The sequence below is a fragment of the Podarcis tiliguerta genome, assembly GCF_965153285.1.
Source record: "Podarcis tiliguerta genome assembly, chromosome: 14".
NCBI classification, from domain to species: Eukaryota; Metazoa; Chordata; class Lepidosauria; order Squamata; family Lacertidae; genus Podarcis; species Podarcis tiliguerta.
Genome location: NC_139547.1, coordinates 40,688,997 through 40,708,380, shown reverse-complemented (window position 1 = coordinate 40,708,380; position 19,384 = coordinate 40,688,997). Strand labels below are relative to the sequence as shown.

Here is a 19,384-nt window from a genome sequence, read left to right as displayed (position 1 = left end):
ACTCATCAGAGGTCTGCCTTAAACCTGAAAGTATTTGCTGCCCCTTTTATGACAAAAACTTGCATTGTTAGCATATCTGCCTCTGGAAAGGCAGATACCTTTTGCATTCTCTTGTTACATAAATTTGGCGTATTCATGGAGTGTCCCTGGCAGAGCTGAAAGTTTTGTAAAGATGGTGTAGAGGAGCTGGCAGCCTCCAAGATAAAACCAGGTTTGAGCACTCACTCCAGTTGGAAGAGAGCAGCGATGTGCATTATCTGGCCCACTGGCACAACGTCCCTATGAGGCGGGCTGCTGTGCTTCCAAGAGCCCTTAAAAACAGCTCTGCACTGAACACAGTTTAGTCTAGCCATGATTAGAACCATCTGCCATCTCAGCCAGCCTCAATACTCCATGTCCTTTTTAATGATAACTTAGCAGTTTTTATGGGACTGGATCAGGGTGGGCAACATGCAATCCCTCTGATTTATCCCACAGAAGGCAAGTCGTTCTGTCGCCATCATAGCCTTTTTATATTGCCTTTTTATATCACTTCTTATACTCTCCCCCCCCCCCTTCCCCAGGCACATTGCTCCAGCACGGGGTTTTTTGGTGGGGAGGATGCAGGCCTTTAGATTTCCACTGTAAAATCCAAACTTTGGAGACTGGTAGAAGAGAAAGTGCAGCAAATGGAGCCAGGAATCCAAACTTGGCAGTAGCTCGATGCAAACTGTGGGTATCGTAAAGCTCCTTGGATGCTTAGCTATTAAAATGCATTTATGGTTTTTAAATAGCTTCCTGAAAAAGATTCTGGGTCAGAGTCATCTGTCTCGGCAAATTCAGCGCATGAATCGACCTCTTTGTAACCCTGTGTTACAGTAAGAATTTTAGGAATTTCCTTTGATTACCTCTTGCCAGTCGGCCACTGGGAGAAGCCACAGCTGCTTTCTAGGTGCAGAGGTGAGGAAATGTGGCGTCACACAGTTTAAAGGGTGCTTCCAAATGGAGAGACCTGGGGCGGTGGGGGGTCATTTAGGTACGCCCACAATAAATGTGGAGACTGTGCTGAATCCACGTGTGTGGGTTTTTTCCTGGCAGATTTGAAGCATATTGAGCTAGCACAAGGGGTGTTTGTGTAAGCAATTTTTATTGCACAATAATGTGATGATGTCTCTCATGCTACCTGTCCTGCCTCCTCGAGAGGCAAGCAGAATCACATAGAATTTGTGAACCAACAACCTTGGTCACAGCATTGCAGAAGCATGCTGTTTAAAAGGGCTTTGATAAAGCAACAATGCCAGTCTTAATGGGGGCACACCAGGGTCCTAGATGAGCCCTCTCAGGGCTGCAGGGGGAACGTTCGGCTTCACCTTGGGGAAAAGACCATAGGTCAGGGGTCCCATGTTCAATCCCTGGCATCTATCATTAAAAGCAGCAGTTGGCAGGAAGTTGTTCATTTAATTCTTTAAGCCATTTCTACACCTCTTAATCATTAGCATTTCTTAGCACTGTACGTAGCCATAAACCATGCAGGTTCAGCAAGGAGGACGTGCCTACCTGATCTCAGCTAGGAGGGAGTTCTACTGGCTTGGGATCACATGCACTGAATGCATGGCTTCTGGTAAATCACAAGATGCACCTCTGAACCATGGCTGATCACCAATGGAGACTCCCTTCAAATATTTTGGTGATCAGGTGGCAATATAAGGGATCAGGCAGTCCTTGTGATATCCTGGACCTAAGCTGATTAGTAAGGGCCTTGTGCAATGATATTATTTCCCTGAGATCTTGAACCAAAGTTGGCCAGGATTTGCCAGCCTGGCGCCCTCCAAATGAAGTGTCATCAGCCAGTTGCCCAAAACACCTGGAGAATATCTTTCTTTTCATTGATTCAGTCAACGGCTGAAATTGGCTACTTATGACAACTCTGATTTCTAGACTTCTTTGCATATACGATCTGATTGCAACCCTATAATGGCCTTATAAAAATAGGTTGGGGAAAATGGACTTAGACTAAAAATTACCAGATGAGTTCATGGCAGAGGAAAGATCTGAGCTAACTACTTCCCCATCCATAGCTCATTGACCTAGCCACTAGGCTACACTAGGTTGTCTTCCATTTGCAGGCTGCACCAGAAGCCTTGCCTTGAGAGCTTCAGCAGGGCTCACATGCAAAGTACTGCCCCAGAAACAGCCACTTCCTGTGCTGTCGGGGCAAGCCCGGCCAAACACATTTTGCACTTCTGCAAGGCTGCATTGCACAACTGGGAGGGTGCACAAGAATCCTTCAGAGACTGCAATCTTGAGACTGTGGATGACATAAGAGTTTAGCCAGAGTATCCAAAGTGGGAACAAAGGATGAGGTCATATATTGGATGGGACTGTTTAGCCCAGTTCTGTCCTCTCCAGTGCTCCCCAAAACCCTTCTCCAGGTATTTTGGGCAACTGACTATATAGTCAACTGACTATAAGTGCATCTTTCATTAATTGGGCAACACACCTTTTTTAAAGTTAGTTGCTTTCAATTTAAGTATTTCTATGAACTACAGATGGCAGCGGTATCTTAGGTAATTTCCTCCATTCTCTTGCTTGGAAGGTGGCACCAATTGTGATGCATACATGCAAAGGTAAAGGACCCCTGGACAGTTAAGCCCAGTCAAAGGCGACTGTGGGGTTGCGGCGCTTATCTCACTTTCAGTCCGAGGGAGCCAGCATTTATCCACAGAAAGCTCTCCGGGTCATGTGGCCAGCATGACTAAACCGCTTCTGGTGCAACAGGACACTGTGATGGAAACCAGAGCACATTGAAATGCTGTTTACCTTCCTGCCACTGCAGTATCTATTTATCTACTTGCACTGGCATGCTTTCGAACTGCTAGGTTGGCAGGAGCTGAGACAGAGCAACGGGAGCTCACCTTCGTCGGTCGGATTCGAACCGCCGACCTTCCGAATGGCAAACCTAAAAGGCTCAGTGGTTTAGATCTTGTGTCGATTGCAGTAGTCATTGTATCCCCACCCTGTTCATTGTTTTATTGTCATTTCTAAACCATAGGAGCCAACTCCTAGAGACTGTGGGATCTTTGGCCCCCCAATAAAATATCTGAGGAGGCTGCCTCCCCCCAAGTTGATGGGCATTGCCATTCAAATGGTGTGTGTGTACTGCGTCATGTGATCAATTATGCAGGGCGGGGCTTACACAAACACCCCAATATCTTATTCATGTTGGCACCCCTGTTCTAAACAATTTCCCCACCCTCTTCCCCCTAGGTTGCTCCACCGTCAATGATGGCATGCTGAGACCCACCAAGCAGCGGCGGCGTGGGCGTGCGATAGCAAGGGGGCCGCTCTAACCGCTGGGCGTGGGACACCATGGGCCAGTGCGTCACCAAGTGCAAGAATCCTTCTTCCACTCTTGGCAGCAAAAATGGCGACCGAGAATCGAGCGGCAAGGCTCACGGCAAGCGGAGCACGATTCACAAGGAGGAACACTGCACCGTCGGTGGGAAATCCTCCGGGGACATCCTGGTTAATGGGACAAAGAAGATGGAAGCGTCTGTAGAGTCTAGTCATCCTCCTTCTTCTTCCGGGGATGCGAAGAAGGAGCCAGTTTCTGGCACGGAGGAATCGTCCCTCCACAGGACTGAGGAATTATTTAGGAGATACAAGGACGAGCGAGAAGATGCCATATTGGAGGAAGGCATGGAGCATTTTTGCAACGACCTCTGTGTCGACCCAACTGAATTCAAAGTCCTCGTCCTGGCATGGAAGTTCCAGGCAGCTACCATGTGCAAATTCACAAGGTGAGTTTCTGCAGCTGTGACCTGCTCAAAGACTGTTTCCTGACTTACATAAATATTGGTGGATTGCCAACTTGCTGATTGATTGTGAATCTACATAAGCTGTATATAAGAGAAAACGATTCTAACAGAAACCATACTCCCCATGTCTTTCAGGTGATGCACACTGCGTCGTTTTTAAAAGAGGCACCCCCTTTTTCATACATTAGAGGATGCCTCTTCAGGGGATGGTTTCAGGTTTTATAAATAGTTGGATTACAAAAAAATGTTTCTGAAAATTTAAACCCGCTGTTGTAAAAATCATGATTCTCAGATTCTTCTCTTTTTGGAAAAAAAGTATGTGCAAATGAGTTGGTTTTTCTCACCTTTTTGAAGACTTGCAACTGGTCCCTCCAAGTGGAGTCCCACTCTCACCTGTTAGCTTGTTGTTGTTGTTGTTGTTGTTGTTGTTGTTATGGCAGCTTCCAACAGAATATAAAACAACACAACAAAGCATCAGACATTAAAAGCTTCCCTGTACAGGGCTGCCTTCAGATGCCTATGGAAAGTTGTCTGTTTATCTCTGACATCTGGTGGGAGGGTGCCAATACAAGAAGGCCCTCTGCCAGGTTCCCTATAACTTCTTGCAATGAGGGAACCACCAGAAGGCCCTTGGAGCTGGACCTTGGTGCCCAGGCTGCACAATGGGGGCAGAGATGCTCACTTCAGGTATACAGGGCTGAAGTATTGTGGAGGGGGGTGCAGCTCACCCATTGACCTACCCCACGAGGACTGTCATGGTAACCCAGGTAAGTCTGTGAACTGAGCTACAGATCTTTGGTGCTTCAAGCACCTTTTAGTGCATGAGCATAAGTCCAAGATTAGTTAACAGCAGGAGAAGGTTGTTTGCCTTCTATCTCTGCGTGTGGGCTTCCTAGAGTCATCCGGCTGCCCGCTTTGGGAAGCAGGATGCTTGACTGAGTGGACCTTTGGGAACAGCCTTATGTATGTGTTTTTAATTGTGTGTGTGTGTGTGTGTGTGTGTGTGTGTGTGTGTGGAATTTGCTCTCTCTCTCTGTGTGTTTTAGTATGGAATTGTTTTCACTGCTGATGTTTTAACTGTAAATCACTTAATATATTATAAAGGCAGTGATTCATAAAAAGGTAAAGGGACCCCTGACCATTAGGTCCAGTCGTGGCCGACTCTGGGGTTGCGGTGCTCATCTTGCTTTATTGGCCAAAGGAGCCAGCGTACAGCTTCCAGGTCATGTGGCCAGCATGACTAAGCCGCTTCTGGCGAACCAGAGCAGCGCACGGAAACACCGTTTACCTTCCCCCTGGAGCGGTACCTATTTATCTACTTGCACTTTGACGTGCTTTCGAACTGCTAGGTTGGCAGGAGCAGGGACCGAGCAATGGGAGCTCACCCCGTTGCGGGGATTTGAACCGCTGACCTTCTGATCGGCAAGTCCTAGGCTCTGTGGTTTAACCCACAGCGCCACCCGCGTCCCTTGATTCATAAAAGGAATCAAATAAAAATTATTTGGTTCATAAAAGCAATCAAATAAATAAATAAGCTGAACTGATCCACTGGGCTTCAGATTGTGTTGGGGAGGGAATCATGTCTTTGCATGTTCGCATACGGAGTAAAACTCTGTGTCAATGGAAAAACTCTGTGCAACAGGCAGGACTGAGGGGGTTTAAATTCCTTCAGGGGTAGCATGATGCTCAGTGATGCATATGTTTTCACAGAATGTTTGAGCTGGCATTTCTTTCCGGTACCATTTTCTGATTCCCCCTTTCCCGACACAAATTAACTGGGATCAAAGGGAGCAAGGCAAAACTCTTCCGATCGTTTTGTCAGCGGAAGCAGTTCTACTTGCCCCTTGATCCCTCCCCCCAACTCCTCCCTCTCAGTGCTGGTTTGGGGGTTCTCACCCCTGATCAAGGAAGTTGCATGTAGCCACTGTGACTACTAGCCCTGAAGTTTTTGCATGTGATGCTGAAGAAAAGGAGATGATCTAACTGGCTTCTTTTCCCCTTGACTAGGACGGAGTTCTTTGAGGGCTGCAAAGCAATAAACGCAGACAGCATTGATGGGATATGTGCCCGGTTCCCCAGCCTCTTAAACGAAGCCAAACAAGAAGATAAGTTCAAGGATCTCTACCGTTTTACCTTTCAGTTTGGCCTGGACTCTGAGGAGGGGCAGAGGTCGCTGCATCGGGAAATAGCCATTGCCCTTTGGAAACTAGTCTTCACTCAAAACAAGCCCCCCATATTGGACCAGTGGTTACACTTCTTGAATGAGAACCCCTCAGGAATTAAGGGAATCTCCCGGGACACGTGGAACATGTTCCTAAATTTTACTCAGGTCATTGGGCCGGACCTCAGCAATTACAGTGAAGATGAGGCCTGGCCCAGTCTCTTTGATACCTTTGTGGAATGGGAAATGGAGAGGCGGAAGAAGGAGGATAACACCAAATGCGTTGCAGTTTCACAGACAGCAAGCCTGTGTATAGACCACCATACTTAGTGCCATTTAACACAGCGAAAACAGCCGTAACCTGTTAACCTTTCATTACCCATAAGCTCCGGACTCCTCTGGAATTTACAGACGCTCCAGATTTTTCTACTTTACACCTTTCTCTGCCTTGTATTTTTGAAAGGGCTCTAAAATGCTGTATCCATATTTTAGGCACTTTCTTTTGAATTTTGGGTTCTTCTCGTTTCTTCTTCCCCCCCTGCCCCCTGAAATGTTTGAGACCCCCTGGCTGCAAGTTAAATGGTTTCTTTTTCTCTTTTTCAAAAAACGTTGCAGATTGATGTTGGTTGCACAACTTAAAACAAAAACAAAAACTTTTTGTGAGGTTAAATTAACATCGCTAAATTATACAGTGCCAGATTGAAGTTCTGCAAATATACATACATATATATATGTGTGTGTGTATATATATGTGTGTATATATTTCAGAGCAGGTCTATACTGTGTGTAGTGCTGTTTACATTGTTGAATTTTTTTTTTAAAAAAAGGTTGTGATAATTTTAAGATTCATACCATGATGAATTAACAGTGTTAACTGTTAACTACAAATGCATTTAATTCCCAGGTAAATAAGATTCTGAAAGCCAATGAAAGCAGCATCGTTTCCTCTTTTTTTGTAGCATGGCTAGCTTCCTTTAATTTGGCTCCTGGTTTTTATGGGCGAGAAAAAAAGCTTACTTTTGTCTGAAAGAGTATTCTGTACCTGCCAGCCGGCTGAGAATTCAGTAATAACCCTTTTTGAACCCTTGTTTCCGAGGCAAGAGGGAGCACTACATGGTTTGGTAGAGAGGGCTGCTGTTGTTGTTTTTTTAATTGTTGCCTTCCACTCTCCGCCCTCACCCCCCGAAATAGAAAAGTATGCCATAATTTGGGGCAGCTTTGCACATAAACTCTGTTCACGTTGACAGGATGCCAAGCATGTACTATAAGGGGGTGAAAACTAAGCTAGGAGTGGGGAATCTTTGGCCCTCTAGATAGTGTTTAATTACAATTCTAGCACAATCAGGGATGATGGGAGCTGTATTTTAGCGATATCTGGAGCACTAAAGGTTCCCCACGCCCAAACTAGGCAGCCTTGCAGGGATGGTGCTAATGCAAGCCCTTTTCCAATAGCATTAAGTGACGGGATTCTCCTCTCATGTGGGCTACTTGTGTGAACGATAGGTCTTGCCACTTTCCGGCTGCAAACTGGCCATCCCTCGCTGTGCGTAAAGGGCGTAAGAGCTTTGCTAGCTCGGTTATAAGGTTGTAGTCACTCCTCTGCCCACCCGCTCCCCAAATCCCCAAGGGATTGTATTTTCACAGCCGTGCAAAAGCGCGTTTGCTTGACTGAAAAGCCAAAGGTGGTTCTTCTTCTTTCAGCAGCATGAACCTAGAGAGAAGTGGCAACTGTTTACCCTCCAAGGAAATAATAATAAAAAAGACACACACACACAAACACAACTTGAATAAAAACTCTGCTTTAATTTTACATATTTGACTCTTGGATAAAAGTGTCAACCCTGTTTGGCTGGTAACTATCTGTATAAGAGGGTGTGTTTTAAAACAACAGCAACTACAAACAAGCCTTTGGTTTTGAAATCAGAGTAGTGGCCATTTCTTCTCTGCTCGATGAAATGAGCTCCAGCTGAATACGATTTCTCCTGGGGCCTTCCTGTGTCTTTATTAGCAGCAGCCTGGCCAGGTAGTTCGGCAGATGTTCCTTCGGCTCACATAGAAATTCAGAGGTAGCAAAAGCTTGGATTTCTGCTTCATCTGCTGCTGTCGAAAAGGCCCAGAATTAACCAGAGCGGAGGGAACCCTGTTTTGGAATAATATTTAGCAGTGACACGGTAGGCCTCTTATTTTGGGGTGGATTTCTTTTAAATTTCACCTGTATTAGGGATGATTTGCTCGCTTTCAACTGTTGTAACCAAAAAAAGAGAGTTTCCTTATGTTGTTAACTGGATTGTTAACATTTTTAAAACCTGGGGAAAGGAATAGTTGCTGAGGCTTTCACCTGAAGTGAGCCTCGCCTCCATATGGCTGTCTTTTTTAAAAAAATAAATATATAAAATATCCAGTCACTCAGTGAAGGCTCACAAAAGTAGGTTTTACTCCCCCCCCCCCACTTTTAAACATACTTAATGCACCCTTCACCCAACTTGGTATTCTCCAGATCTTGTAGGACTACAAATCCCATGTGGGAGTTATGGTCCAGCATGCAGAGGACACCAGGTTGACGAAGGCTGGCTTAACGAGTAGCAGACTCACTCAAACTTTGTTTTTAAAAGTAATCCATCTACCGATACATCCCATTGTGTGTAGCTTGTGACGAATGGGGAAGCCGATTGTGTGGTAGGTTGGGCAGGGGCATTGAAGACCCCCCCCCCCTTTGCAGTTGCCCTGTAACCATGCAATGTGCAGAAGCAGGCTAGCTCAGTTCCTCCACCGCTACAGCTCTTCATGCAAGAGAATCACTTCAAAGTCACACACACTTTTCTTTCTCTAGTATCCCCCCCTTTCCCCTTTCCTAATGAAGTTTGCATGGGTGCACTTGGATTATCCCAATTGGTAGTTCCATCAAGACAAATTCTTCTAGATCTGAAATTGCCAACAATCCCGAGCTGGATAAGAAAAATAACATAAAAATAAGTTCACACCCTCTCTCGCCTGTCAGGAGCAGGAATTGACATCCATTTGTTTGTTGATGAATATTGACTGCATTAAAACACCTTTTTAAAATTGTGCAAACGCTACCAGGAGTGCTGTTTTCACGGGAAAGCTGGTTTTAGTGGCTGCCAACTCCTCAGACCCCTGCTCTTGAGTCCAGACAAGGAAGTTCATCCTTCAGGGTTAAGGCTGCATGTGTGTTCCGTTCAATATCCTCTTTATTATTATTATTATTGTTATTATTATTTATTTATTTATTTATTACAAAGGAAATTGTGTGTCTAAACTTTTTTTGGGGGGGGGGTGCCTTTTGTCTTGGCGTGTTAATTCATTCCCGAGGGCCCTGCACCCTCTCGCTTGACCTTGCAAAGTATTTAGCCACCTGCTTGAAGGTTTGGCCCACAGAGGCTTTTGGAAGAAGCCTTGGTTATTAAACACATAATGAATGGCAGTAACTCTGTGCATTTGAGAGTCTCTTGTCTGCAGAGGTTCTGGGAAGACCTATTTTAGTCAGCAGCCTGTTCTAAAGAGGTTTGGGAGTGGGGGAGGCTTGGAACATCCCTCCCTCTGGTCAGGCAACAAGTCCTGCTTCCACATAATGTGCCACAAGTGTTAAGAGGTGAGAGAATCTGTGCTACCCCCCACTGTTTCTTCCTAGAGGCTCCATTGCATGATCTAATTTACCTTCCACCAACACTTGAAGCCATGAGTAGGCAAACTAAGGCCTGGGGGCCAGATTCGGCCCAATCGCCTTCTAAATCCGGCCCGCGAATCAGCGTGTTTTTACATGAGTAGAATGTGTCCTTTTATTTAAAATGCATCTCTGGGTTATTTGTGGGGTCTGTCTGGTGTTTTTACATAAGTAGAACGTGTGCTTTTATTTAAAATGCACCTCTGGGTTATTTGTGGGGCATAGGAATTCGTTCATTTTTTATTTTTTCCCCCAAAATATAGTCCAGCCCCCCACAAGGTCTGAGGGACAGTGGACCGGCCCCCTGCTGAAAAAGTTGCTGACCCCTGCTTTAAGCTCTTTAAGCTTCCTGAGATAACATGCCAGGGAGAGAGAGAACACCATGTAGCCAGCACTAATAAGGATAGGCTCCCAGAAATGAAAAATATTTGCCCAGATTGCTTCAAAACTTCTCCATAACTAAGAGTTGCTTGCTTGTGTGAGTTGGGAGCAGGGATTGGATGGGCCAATGGTCTGAGAGGATGGAAGATAAGCTAGCCCACAGCATCTGCAGGTCCACAGGTTGCCCATCCTTGGCTTTATCTAGTGAGCGCTCGCAAATTAAGCTGTCCTTCCTATCAAGTGCATCTACCACACTACGATTCCCAGAAGAAATAGTAACTCCATGCAATATGGCGTGTTCTCATTGCCCTTCTTTCTGCCAGTATGTGAGCAAGGCCACAGGGGCTGGGTGATAATCTGGTTTTCAGCATTGTGATATATTGCCTGCTAAACATAGCGATATACTGATATATAATGATGTCTGAAATGAGGGAGCCTTGTAAAGGCATTGACTGGCTTCACGGTTTTTTCCACATTGTGGTTTTTGCATAGCACGCACATAACACACCATGATTCTTGATATATTGCAAGGTCAAAATTATGAAATGGATATAACGATACGGACTTCAAACCCATTTTGGATCATACATCGCCCAGCCCTAACATACATTGCCAGGTCAAAAAATATTTGAACCGATATCACGATATGGACTGGTTTTCGGCGATATATTGATATAACACCCAACCCTAAAAGCCACCCTCCACAGAGTGGGACTAATGATGTGCTGGGATTCTTTGGTGCAACTTCATTGTGAGCTGACACAGAATCTATGAAGAAACATCATTGCCGTAGAACAAATTGTTCCTGAACTCTGGCAATACTGAGAAAAGTGGAGGGTGGCAATATTAACACATACAGTGGTGCCTCACAAGACAAAAAGAATTTGTTCCGTGAGTGTCTTCGTCTAGCGGAGACGAAGCAACCCTATTAGCGGATTTTTTTCGTCTTGCGAAGCAACCCTATTAGCGGTTTAGCGGCTATTAGCGGCTATTAAAGGCTTAAGGGATTAGCGGATTAGCTGCTAAAAGGCTATTAGCAGCTTAGTGCCTTAGAAAAAGGGGGTGGGGAGCGAAAAAAAATTGCAAGAATTGCAAGACATTTTCGTCTTGCGAAGCAAGCCCATAGCAAATTCGTCCTGCGAAGCACCTCCAAAACGGAAAACCCTTTCGTCTAGCGGGTTTTCCGTCTTGCGAGGCATTCGTCTTGCGGGGCACCACTGTATTCTGCAGTTGCCCAGAGGATTTCCCTCTGTTCTATGAACACCAACCTGTGCATGTGTCTTGTGTGCCTCCCAAGTTTAAGTGTCTTAATTTCTCTTCCTGCTCCCCAGCCTGCAAACGTGTCAAATGTAGCTTATGGAGGGGCACTTTAATCCACCAAGAAGCAGCTCCTTTACACTTTTGCCAGTGGGACAGGGGCGGAGAACTGCATGGATGGACTCCAACTCCCATCAGCCCCAGGGAGCACAGCTGGTTGTCAGGGATGGTGGCATCTGTAGACATCTGGAGAGCCACAGGTTCCCTGCTGCTGCTCTGAAGGGGTGGAGCTGAGAGGCAAGCTGGATTGGTTGCTGAAACGTGAATCTCTCATGGAACAACAGGCCAAGTATAAAAGGCATGTTTCTCATTTTTACACAATCTTTTAAACATGTAAACTTTGGGTGATGAATGGACATGATGTTGACAAGTACAGTGGTACCTCGGGTTACAGACGCTTCAGGTTACAGACTCCACTAACCCAGAAATAGTACCTCGGGTTAAGAACTTTGCTTCAGGATGAGAACAGAAATCGCACAGTGGCAGCGGGAGGCCCCATCAGCTAAAGTGGTACCTCAGGTTAAGAACAGTTTCAGGTTAAGAACGGACCTCCAGAACGAATTAAGTTCTTAACCCGAGGTACCACTGCACTTAAAAATGTGGCTGATGTAAAAATAGGTATTGATTTGGTTCCTGCAGTGAAATCTTCCACAACTTGGAGTGAAATGGCTGCAGAAACTCATTTAGCACAGTCGTGGTAATTATTGGCTGGAAAATGAGTTGATGGCTGTAGTTTCTGTGGCATCCTGCTGCCTTTTTCCAGAAATGTGATTTTTTATCTCTCCCTCCCCGCTTCCTGGTAATAAAATATTTACGCTTCCTGCAGATGGCACGGCAGTGTGGCTTACAAAGGCCTCCCAAGATAAGAGGAGCGGAACCTGGGCAGCAGTGAGGCATCCTTGGAAACCCAAAAGTTACACCCATGCTGCACCAACAAAGCCTGGACAGAGGTACCATTTTGAATGCTGGCTCCAAGGTAGGCCAAGCTGTTTGCAAGCATCCTTGCAGCATGGCTTTTGCATGCCTGACACATGATTCATCTCAAGCAGGTTCCCAGGCAAGACACAGTCATTCAAAGGGATAGGTTGTGCAGGCGCTGCTACCTGCATGGCCAAATTCCTGCTGTTATCATAAGGGGTGTGTAGATCCATGTTCCAGTCACACCTGCATTGTAGTAGATTGTCACAGATAATACTGTACAGAGTTTCGGTGGCAGAACATGTGCTTTGCAGGCTCCAATCTCAGCTTCCATCTCTGGCATCTCCAGGTAGGGCTTGGAAAAACGCCCGTCTAAGGCTGCTGGAGAGCTGCTGCCAGTCAGTGCAGTCAATACTGAGTTAGATGGAACAATGGGACGAGGCAGCTGCATATGTTTCTACAAATACTGTACTCGTACATGATCGTTCCCAATAGGAGCCCAATCTGTGTGGAGGTGGCTTAGGATCAGTTATTTATGGGTTAAACCACCGAGCCTAGGACTTGCTGATCAGAAGGTTGGTGGTTCGAATCCCCGCGACGGAGTGAGCTCCCGTTGCTCGGTCCCTGCTCCTGCCAACCTAGCAGTTTGAAAGCACGTTAAGGTGCAAGTAGATAAATAGGTACCGCTCCGGCGGAAAGGTAAACAGCGTTTCCGTGCGCTGCTCTAGTTCGCCAGAAGCGGCTTAGTCATGCTGGCCACATGACCTGGAAACTGTACGCTGGTTCCCTCGGCCAATAAAGCGAGATGAGCGCTGCAACCCCAGAGTCTGTCACGACTGGACCTAATGGTCAGGGGTCCCTTTACCTAATAGGTAAGCAATTAGACTGAGTGTTGTCCATGGTCCATACGTGATGGGTCATTTCTAAATGGGCTTCTCTTTGTTGGGATGTGTGGCCTGAGCAGATACTGCCATAGTCAGAGGTTTGGACTAGATACAAGCACGGACTAGATACAAGCAACAGGGAGTAGGTCTTTTGTTTTTGCAGAATGGCAATCCCTTGGTTTATATAGGCTCCTATCCAAATCCCCATTTGAGAGATGAGTGGATTTACCCAGTTGCTTCCTGTATTTGTCCTGTGGGTTCATTTTGCCCTGTTTTCTGCTCCTCCTGAATTTCAGTTCAATGTACCTTTCAATTTCTTGAATTGAAGCATGCGCATCACTCTGCTACCAATACTCTTCATTTTCACCTTTTTTTGGGGGGGGGGTGTCTTCTGCCGCTGTGCATATCTTGTCTGCCATTGGCAAGCCACTGGGCTGCAAGAGGATTGATTTATGAAGGTATTTGTATACTGCTGTTCAGGTAGACCTTAAAAAGCTGACTGCACACAATCAGATCAGGGTTGCTTCTGCGAATGTGCTCTCAACGGCCCTGCGTGCCTTGGAAACGTCAGAGGCAGTGAGAGGGCTGCATCCAAAATTTGGAAGTTAGAAACACTTCATGCTTCAGTAAGAGTCACACAATGGGGCTGATTAGCAGGAGATTCTGGTGAGACAAATGGAAGCATATACTGTAATTGCAAAATGCACAGTTTAAGGTTTGGATTTAGAGGTATGGAAAGAACTGGCGCATGATGTAGAGGTGGCCAGCAGCTTTGAGGGTTAGACGTGCTCATGAAGAAGTTTTTCGGTGGTTTACTACAACCACCTGGTTGACCATTGTGAGAACAGGATGCTGGCCTAGGTGGGCCTGATCCAGCAGGCTCATCTTAATGTTTCTTGTATTCTTACTAGTATTGACGGCTATAAATCTCAATCTTAGGCAATATGATACATTTGCTGGGAAGCAGGGTTTGTGTGTTTGTTTGTTTGTTTGTGTATGTACATACATATACAGTCATACCTCGGGTTACAGACTCTTCAGGTTGTGTTTTTTCGGGTTACAGACCCGCCGAAACCCGGAAGTACCAGAACGGGTTACTTCCGGGTTTCGGCGGTCGTGCATGCGCAGAAGCACCGAATCGCAACCCGTGCATGTGCGGCGCTGTGTGTTGCAAACATTGCGGGTTGCGAACGTGCCTCCTGCACGATCACGTTCGCAACCCGAATGTCCACTGTACACACAATTTCAGATGTAACAGAGAGAAGCAGTATCAGCTCACATGGACAATAACAATAACCCACCCATCTTAATTTAAACACATAAGTAGTCCCTATGTCAAAACAGATAACCAAACAAAGGGGTGGCTCAGATAGGCCTCTGGTCTATACTAGCAGGGCTTTTCTTACATCTTTAGCTCTGCTGTGAAAAAGGCATAGGCTTTTTACAAACACCTCCCCCCCCCCCTTGATTATTATGTCTATAGCAACTAGGTGGTCTTCCCTGAAAAGTGAAAAGGCTTTTCATAAGAATCTGTCAGCCCTGTCTGCTCTCGGAAAACAACGCTGATTCATTTCCCCAGTTCTGCAACATGCAAAAAAAAACCTCGTTTAAAAAACAAAACAAAGGAAAAGATGGGAAATAAGCAATCTCCCTGCATTCGTTCCAAATTAGGCTGTCGTCTCCATTTGTCAACTCAAGTCTGCTTCCCTCTGCTCCATTTCTTTACAGGATTAATGTTGGACATTCGAAACAATTTTTCTGGGGGTGGAGGGAGAGAGAAATTTGACTATGCTTGTGAGAAGCGGTAGAGTGCCAGCTCTTGGCATATGTGCTGTCTCTCCCTTGCTCTTTTGGCTGCCGGTCTTGTAGGCCTTGCACGCCATCCGTCTGCCTTCTGAACCAAGTGGCCTGCCGAGATGTTAATTGGCCATGAGTGTGGTTGTGTAACCCGCTTTCCAAATTCAGAGCAGTTGCTGCCTTTGTTCCTTCTCCTTCCCCCCGTTTGTTGTGCAATTCCTTTCGACCTGTTGCCTCCCAATCTTTTAAAACTTAAGGCTTTAAAATACATAAATGGGGAGGTTTGGGGGGGGGGGCGAGGAGGAATGTGTTTAGCAATAAGAGGCACAAATAGATGCGTCCAGCAAGCCAGCCCCATTGCTAAGGTGAAACAAACCATGCTCACTCGTAATTGGCTTTTGTTTTGGCTGCTTGCACACCGTAGATTGAAAGCACACACCACTCTGAGAATACTGGGAATTGTAGTTTGCTGAGGGCGCTGGGAATTGTAGCTCTGTGAGGTGTGAACTATAGTTCCCAGGATTCTTTGGCATGGTGAATGTGCTTCAAATCTATGGCGAGTACACAGCCTTTCTCTTCAACGCACTAAAGAGGGTGGTTCAAGCGTGAGACAGTTTTGCAGGAAAAGTCGTTCCAGAATTCTAGGTTAACGGCTGCTTGTACCTGTGGGAATCTAGCATCAGAGTTATCAGCTTTGACAGCGCAGTGCTTAATATTTCAAGACTACAACACTGAAAATATCTGTAAATGGGGCTTTCTTAAGTGTCTGTTTGCAAGAGGTTCCCAGTCACGCAACCCTCCAGCAAGGCTTGGGAGAAGTGGAAGGACAAAACGCAACTGAGCTTTTTCTTGTGTCTCTCATCTTGCTTCCACACGACCTGCTTATTGAGCATTCGGTCTGATTTGTTTGCACAAACTTCGCTCGAGAGGCTGCATGACGCCCCCTCTCTTTATGGAGCATCGATTCCGATTTGTTTGCAGGGGAGGAACCACAATGTCAAGCAATTGCTGTCCTGCTTTTCCAGTGGTTTCCCCCCATCACTTACTGCAAAAAGCCCACCCCCATTTTTCTTGGCTTAAGCAGTTTTGTCGTGCAATGGTGCCAAATCCCTTCAATTCCCCAACTTGAATTTGACGACAGGCGATTGGATCCCAGCTGCAAAAGAGCAATAGCCTAGAAACAGCGTGAGAAGCCTTAAAATGCCTCGTAGTTTCTCATAGAGGGAGGCCATTGGCCTTCACAGTGATTTATCTCTTCCAAAAGCCTGATGCCTTATTGATTTGTTTCTTAGATTTGTATCTCACTGATACAAAGCAGCCACCAAACTTTGCCATTGCCAAGAATGGTTTAGATGTTTTGGTACAAAATCATGGGAAGTGTAAAGCCTTGTGATTTTTGAGGGGAAGCCTGGAGGGCTGTATTGGGCCCCTCCCTTTGTTACTGTAAAATGGAGGGTGGAGTTTCTTAGTTTAGTCTTGGAGCAGAAACAGAAGAGCTGGAAAATGAAGAGCTATAATAGGTTTAGAGCCACAGAAGGGTGAGGAATGGGGGCCAGAGCAGTTCCTTTATGGAAACCCCAGGTTTTCCCCCATAATTTTCATCTTGCATTAAACGCTCTACTCCCTTTCAGAGATAATAATGAACAAGATGCAGGCTAGGGCTGGGAACATTCCCTGCCTGAAATCCTAGGGAATGGCTGCTGGTCAATGTAAGCAACACTTTGCTAGATAAGACCTCCCTACAAGGCAGCCTCCATGTTTACTTTCCACTGTCCTGATCAATGGCGACAGGGATCATAACTCTGGGATGGCATGCAGTTCTGAGGCCCCCCTTTTTAAAAATACAACTAATTAATACCATTAATTAGCTGGTGTTTCCGTCCTGCCTGTTTTGCGCTGGTTTTCCTCCACCATCGCCCCAACGGTTATGTCTTGTAGCCAACAAAGTTTTTCCTCAGCATGCCCCAAAAGTCTACTCTGCACAGTCTACTAGCACTGTATTCAGCCCTACAAGCCTGGCGTGCATTTGGGGATAGGGGTGTCACCCCCCCTGCTGCTTGCACAAAGCTCTGCGCCTCCAAAATGCGCCACCTTCATAGCTCAGTGCAACCAAGGTCAATGACTCTGTGGAAGCAAGAGATGTGGGGGAATTAGAGCAGGCAAACCGTGCTGAGCGCAGGTGCGAAAAGCCCATCCGCTGACATTTTCTCACCTACACAACTGCAGAATGTACCTGTCTTTCGTTACATGTTGTCACCATTTAGCTGCTTGAATACATTTCTGGCGAGAACCCGGTGAAATGGTGACTCAGCCAAGCTCCTCGCTTCACCGTGGCCTATTTCCCCCTCAGGCGGCTGCCATTTTTGTTTGCCCAGAACGTTCCGGAATTAGGTCAGGAGGGGATGGAGATGGGCCTTGGTTGCTGGGCCAGGTCTGCACCTCCACGGAAAGTGTGTTATATGACCTCCCTCACAGGAAAAAGAGTACATGGACAAGACCACAGATGTGTAGCCAGACAGATGGTGAAGTCCCATTGGCTCATGACCCCAGGCCCCCTTCCCAAAGCGGGAGTTGGGGGGTCTCATCTGAAGTGTGGCTTGGGGGATCTAAGCTCAAGCATTGTTAAGTCAGCCCAGCTTTTGAATCATGCCTTGCAGTCATGAACTCATGAATTTATGACCTATTTACATTTCCATACCCTCCAACATTTCTCTGATGAAAATAGAGATGTCCTTAATAATAATAATAAATTGCCCTGCCCATCTGTCTGAGTGGCTTCCAACATATATAAAAAACTGTTAAACATTAAACCATTAAACATTTTAAAACTTCCCTACACAGAGCTGCCTTAAGATGTCTTCTAAAGGTTGTATAGTTGCTTATCTCCTTGGCTCAGGGATCACATAGCTCCATACCCTCCAACATTTCTCCAATGAAAACAGGGACATCCTAAGGAAAAGCGGGACATTCCAGGATCAGATCAGAAACCAGGGTGGTTTCTGTAAATCTGGGACTGTCCCTGGAAAATAGGAACACTTTGAGGGTCTGCATTCCCGGGAGCTTGAAGCATGATTTCCCCCTACCCTGCTTTTATTCTCACAACCCTGCGAGGTAGCGCTTGACCCATTGATCTTCATGGCTGCGTAGGTTTTGAAGCCAGGTGTTCAAAGCCAGACTGATGCTAAGCCCTACACAAGACTGACTCTTCCCACTTGCTGCTTTCTGCACATCGAACCTCTCTACTTCTCTGGCCGCTCCAGTTTCGATGCAGGCGCAGTTCAGAGGCTCCCATTGAAAGGATAGGCAGCCTCTGGGTCTGCAGATGAGGTGGGATCCTGGTCAGCCCCAGCCAGCATGCCCAGTGGTCAAGGATAATGCAGTCTTAACAGAAGCTGGAGGACTGCTGTTTTCACCCAACTCCCATGCTGCTGTTCTAGCTATCTATTCATTAAAGTGTATTTCTGTACCTCCCTCTTGCAAAACATCAGTATGTGTACAGGAACATAAAAAGGAGAGCTTTAAAGACGACAAGACACCCAGTTGTACCAGCATCAAAATCTATCTGGGCAGATCGCAATTGGCATCCATGGCTGGTTTTGTGCTGCATTTGCTGAGCATGCCTGGGGGCCTGTTGCTAACCTACGAAATGTACTGGCCCTGCTGTTGTTCCTGCTCTTTGTCACTGTCCGTTCAGTTGCCTATTCCAAGTGTGGAAGCAGTGAGGAGATGGAACAGCTTCTCCAACCTGCCTTGGCCTCTCCCTCTGGGCAGTTGTGAGGATTGAGCCCAGAGGGAGGGCAAGCATTTAGGCAAGGGGGAAGTAGTGGCTGCTTCCTCTGGAGGAAGTCTATTTCTGGCCCTGCACCCAACCCCAGGAACACAGGAAGCGATCCTTGCTGCATCTAGTTCAATATTGCCTACACGGACTGGCAGCAGCTCTCAAGAGGTTTCAGGCAGGGGATGCTCTTAGCCCTGCCTGGAAACGTCGACAGCCCACAGTTGTTCCCAGCTTGGAGCTGGCATTGGGTGTATTATCATCAATGATTTCTTATTCCTGAAAACAAATCTAATCCAAAGAGTTCTTTACTCCCCAAAACATGTATTCAGAGATTAGTTGGTTTCCCTAAGAGGCCTTTGCTCTTAAATCCTGTTATTTTTTCCTCTTTTGGGGGGCACAGGGCAATCTATGCATGCTCAGAGGGGCTGCTGCCTTTGCTCAAGATGCTTTTAGAACCAAATGGGCTGCAAGCCTACCAGAGCTATGGTCATGTGGGCTTCCAAAATATATTTGGAATAAATGAATAATAATTCAGTCTATACACATTCCTGCCTCGGCAAGAGTTTCTCTTTCTCTCTCTTCCCCCGCCCCCCGGTGTTCCTCCACCCCACTCAAGCTGAAACCTTTCCTTTTATGAAGATGGAAAAAGACCAAAATGTGTGAATCACA

At 46.2% G+C, this 19,384-nt stretch overlaps 1 protein-coding gene and 1 long non-coding RNA gene across 4 annotated transcripts in view; one reads left to right on the top strand and one right to left on the bottom strand.

Annotated features, from left to right (window-relative positions):
* DCUN1D3 (defective in cullin neddylation 1 domain containing 3) overlaps window positions 1–9,400 on the top strand; it is a 37,542-nt gene extending 28,142 nt beyond the window's left edge. For both annotated transcript variants that reach the window (XM_083413758.1, XM_083413757.1), the window contains exons 4-5: window positions 3,247–3,779; window positions 5,805–9,400. In XM_083413758.1, coding sequence (XP_083269884.1) covers window positions 3,349–3,779; window positions 5,805–6,288 — 915 coding nt within the window. In that variant the 5' untranslated portion in view covers window positions 3,247–3,348 and the 3' untranslated portion in view covers window positions 6,289–9,400. The remainder of the gene's footprint in view (window positions 1–3,246; window positions 3,780–5,804) is intronic.
* On the bottom strand, window positions 7,742–17,660 carry LOC310664563. 2 transcript variants are annotated; one of them, XR_014504951.1, is made up of 2 exons: window positions 17,150–17,660; window positions 7,742–8,098 (listed from the first exon to the last, which is right to left on the bottom strand). It is a non-coding gene; the product is annotated as an uncharacterized lncRNA (long non-coding RNA). The 2 variants fall into 2 exon arrangements; XR_014504952.1 differs by having other exon boundaries at window positions 17,171–17,660.
* Between the last annotated feature and the right edge of the window lie 1,724 nt (window positions 17,661–19,384).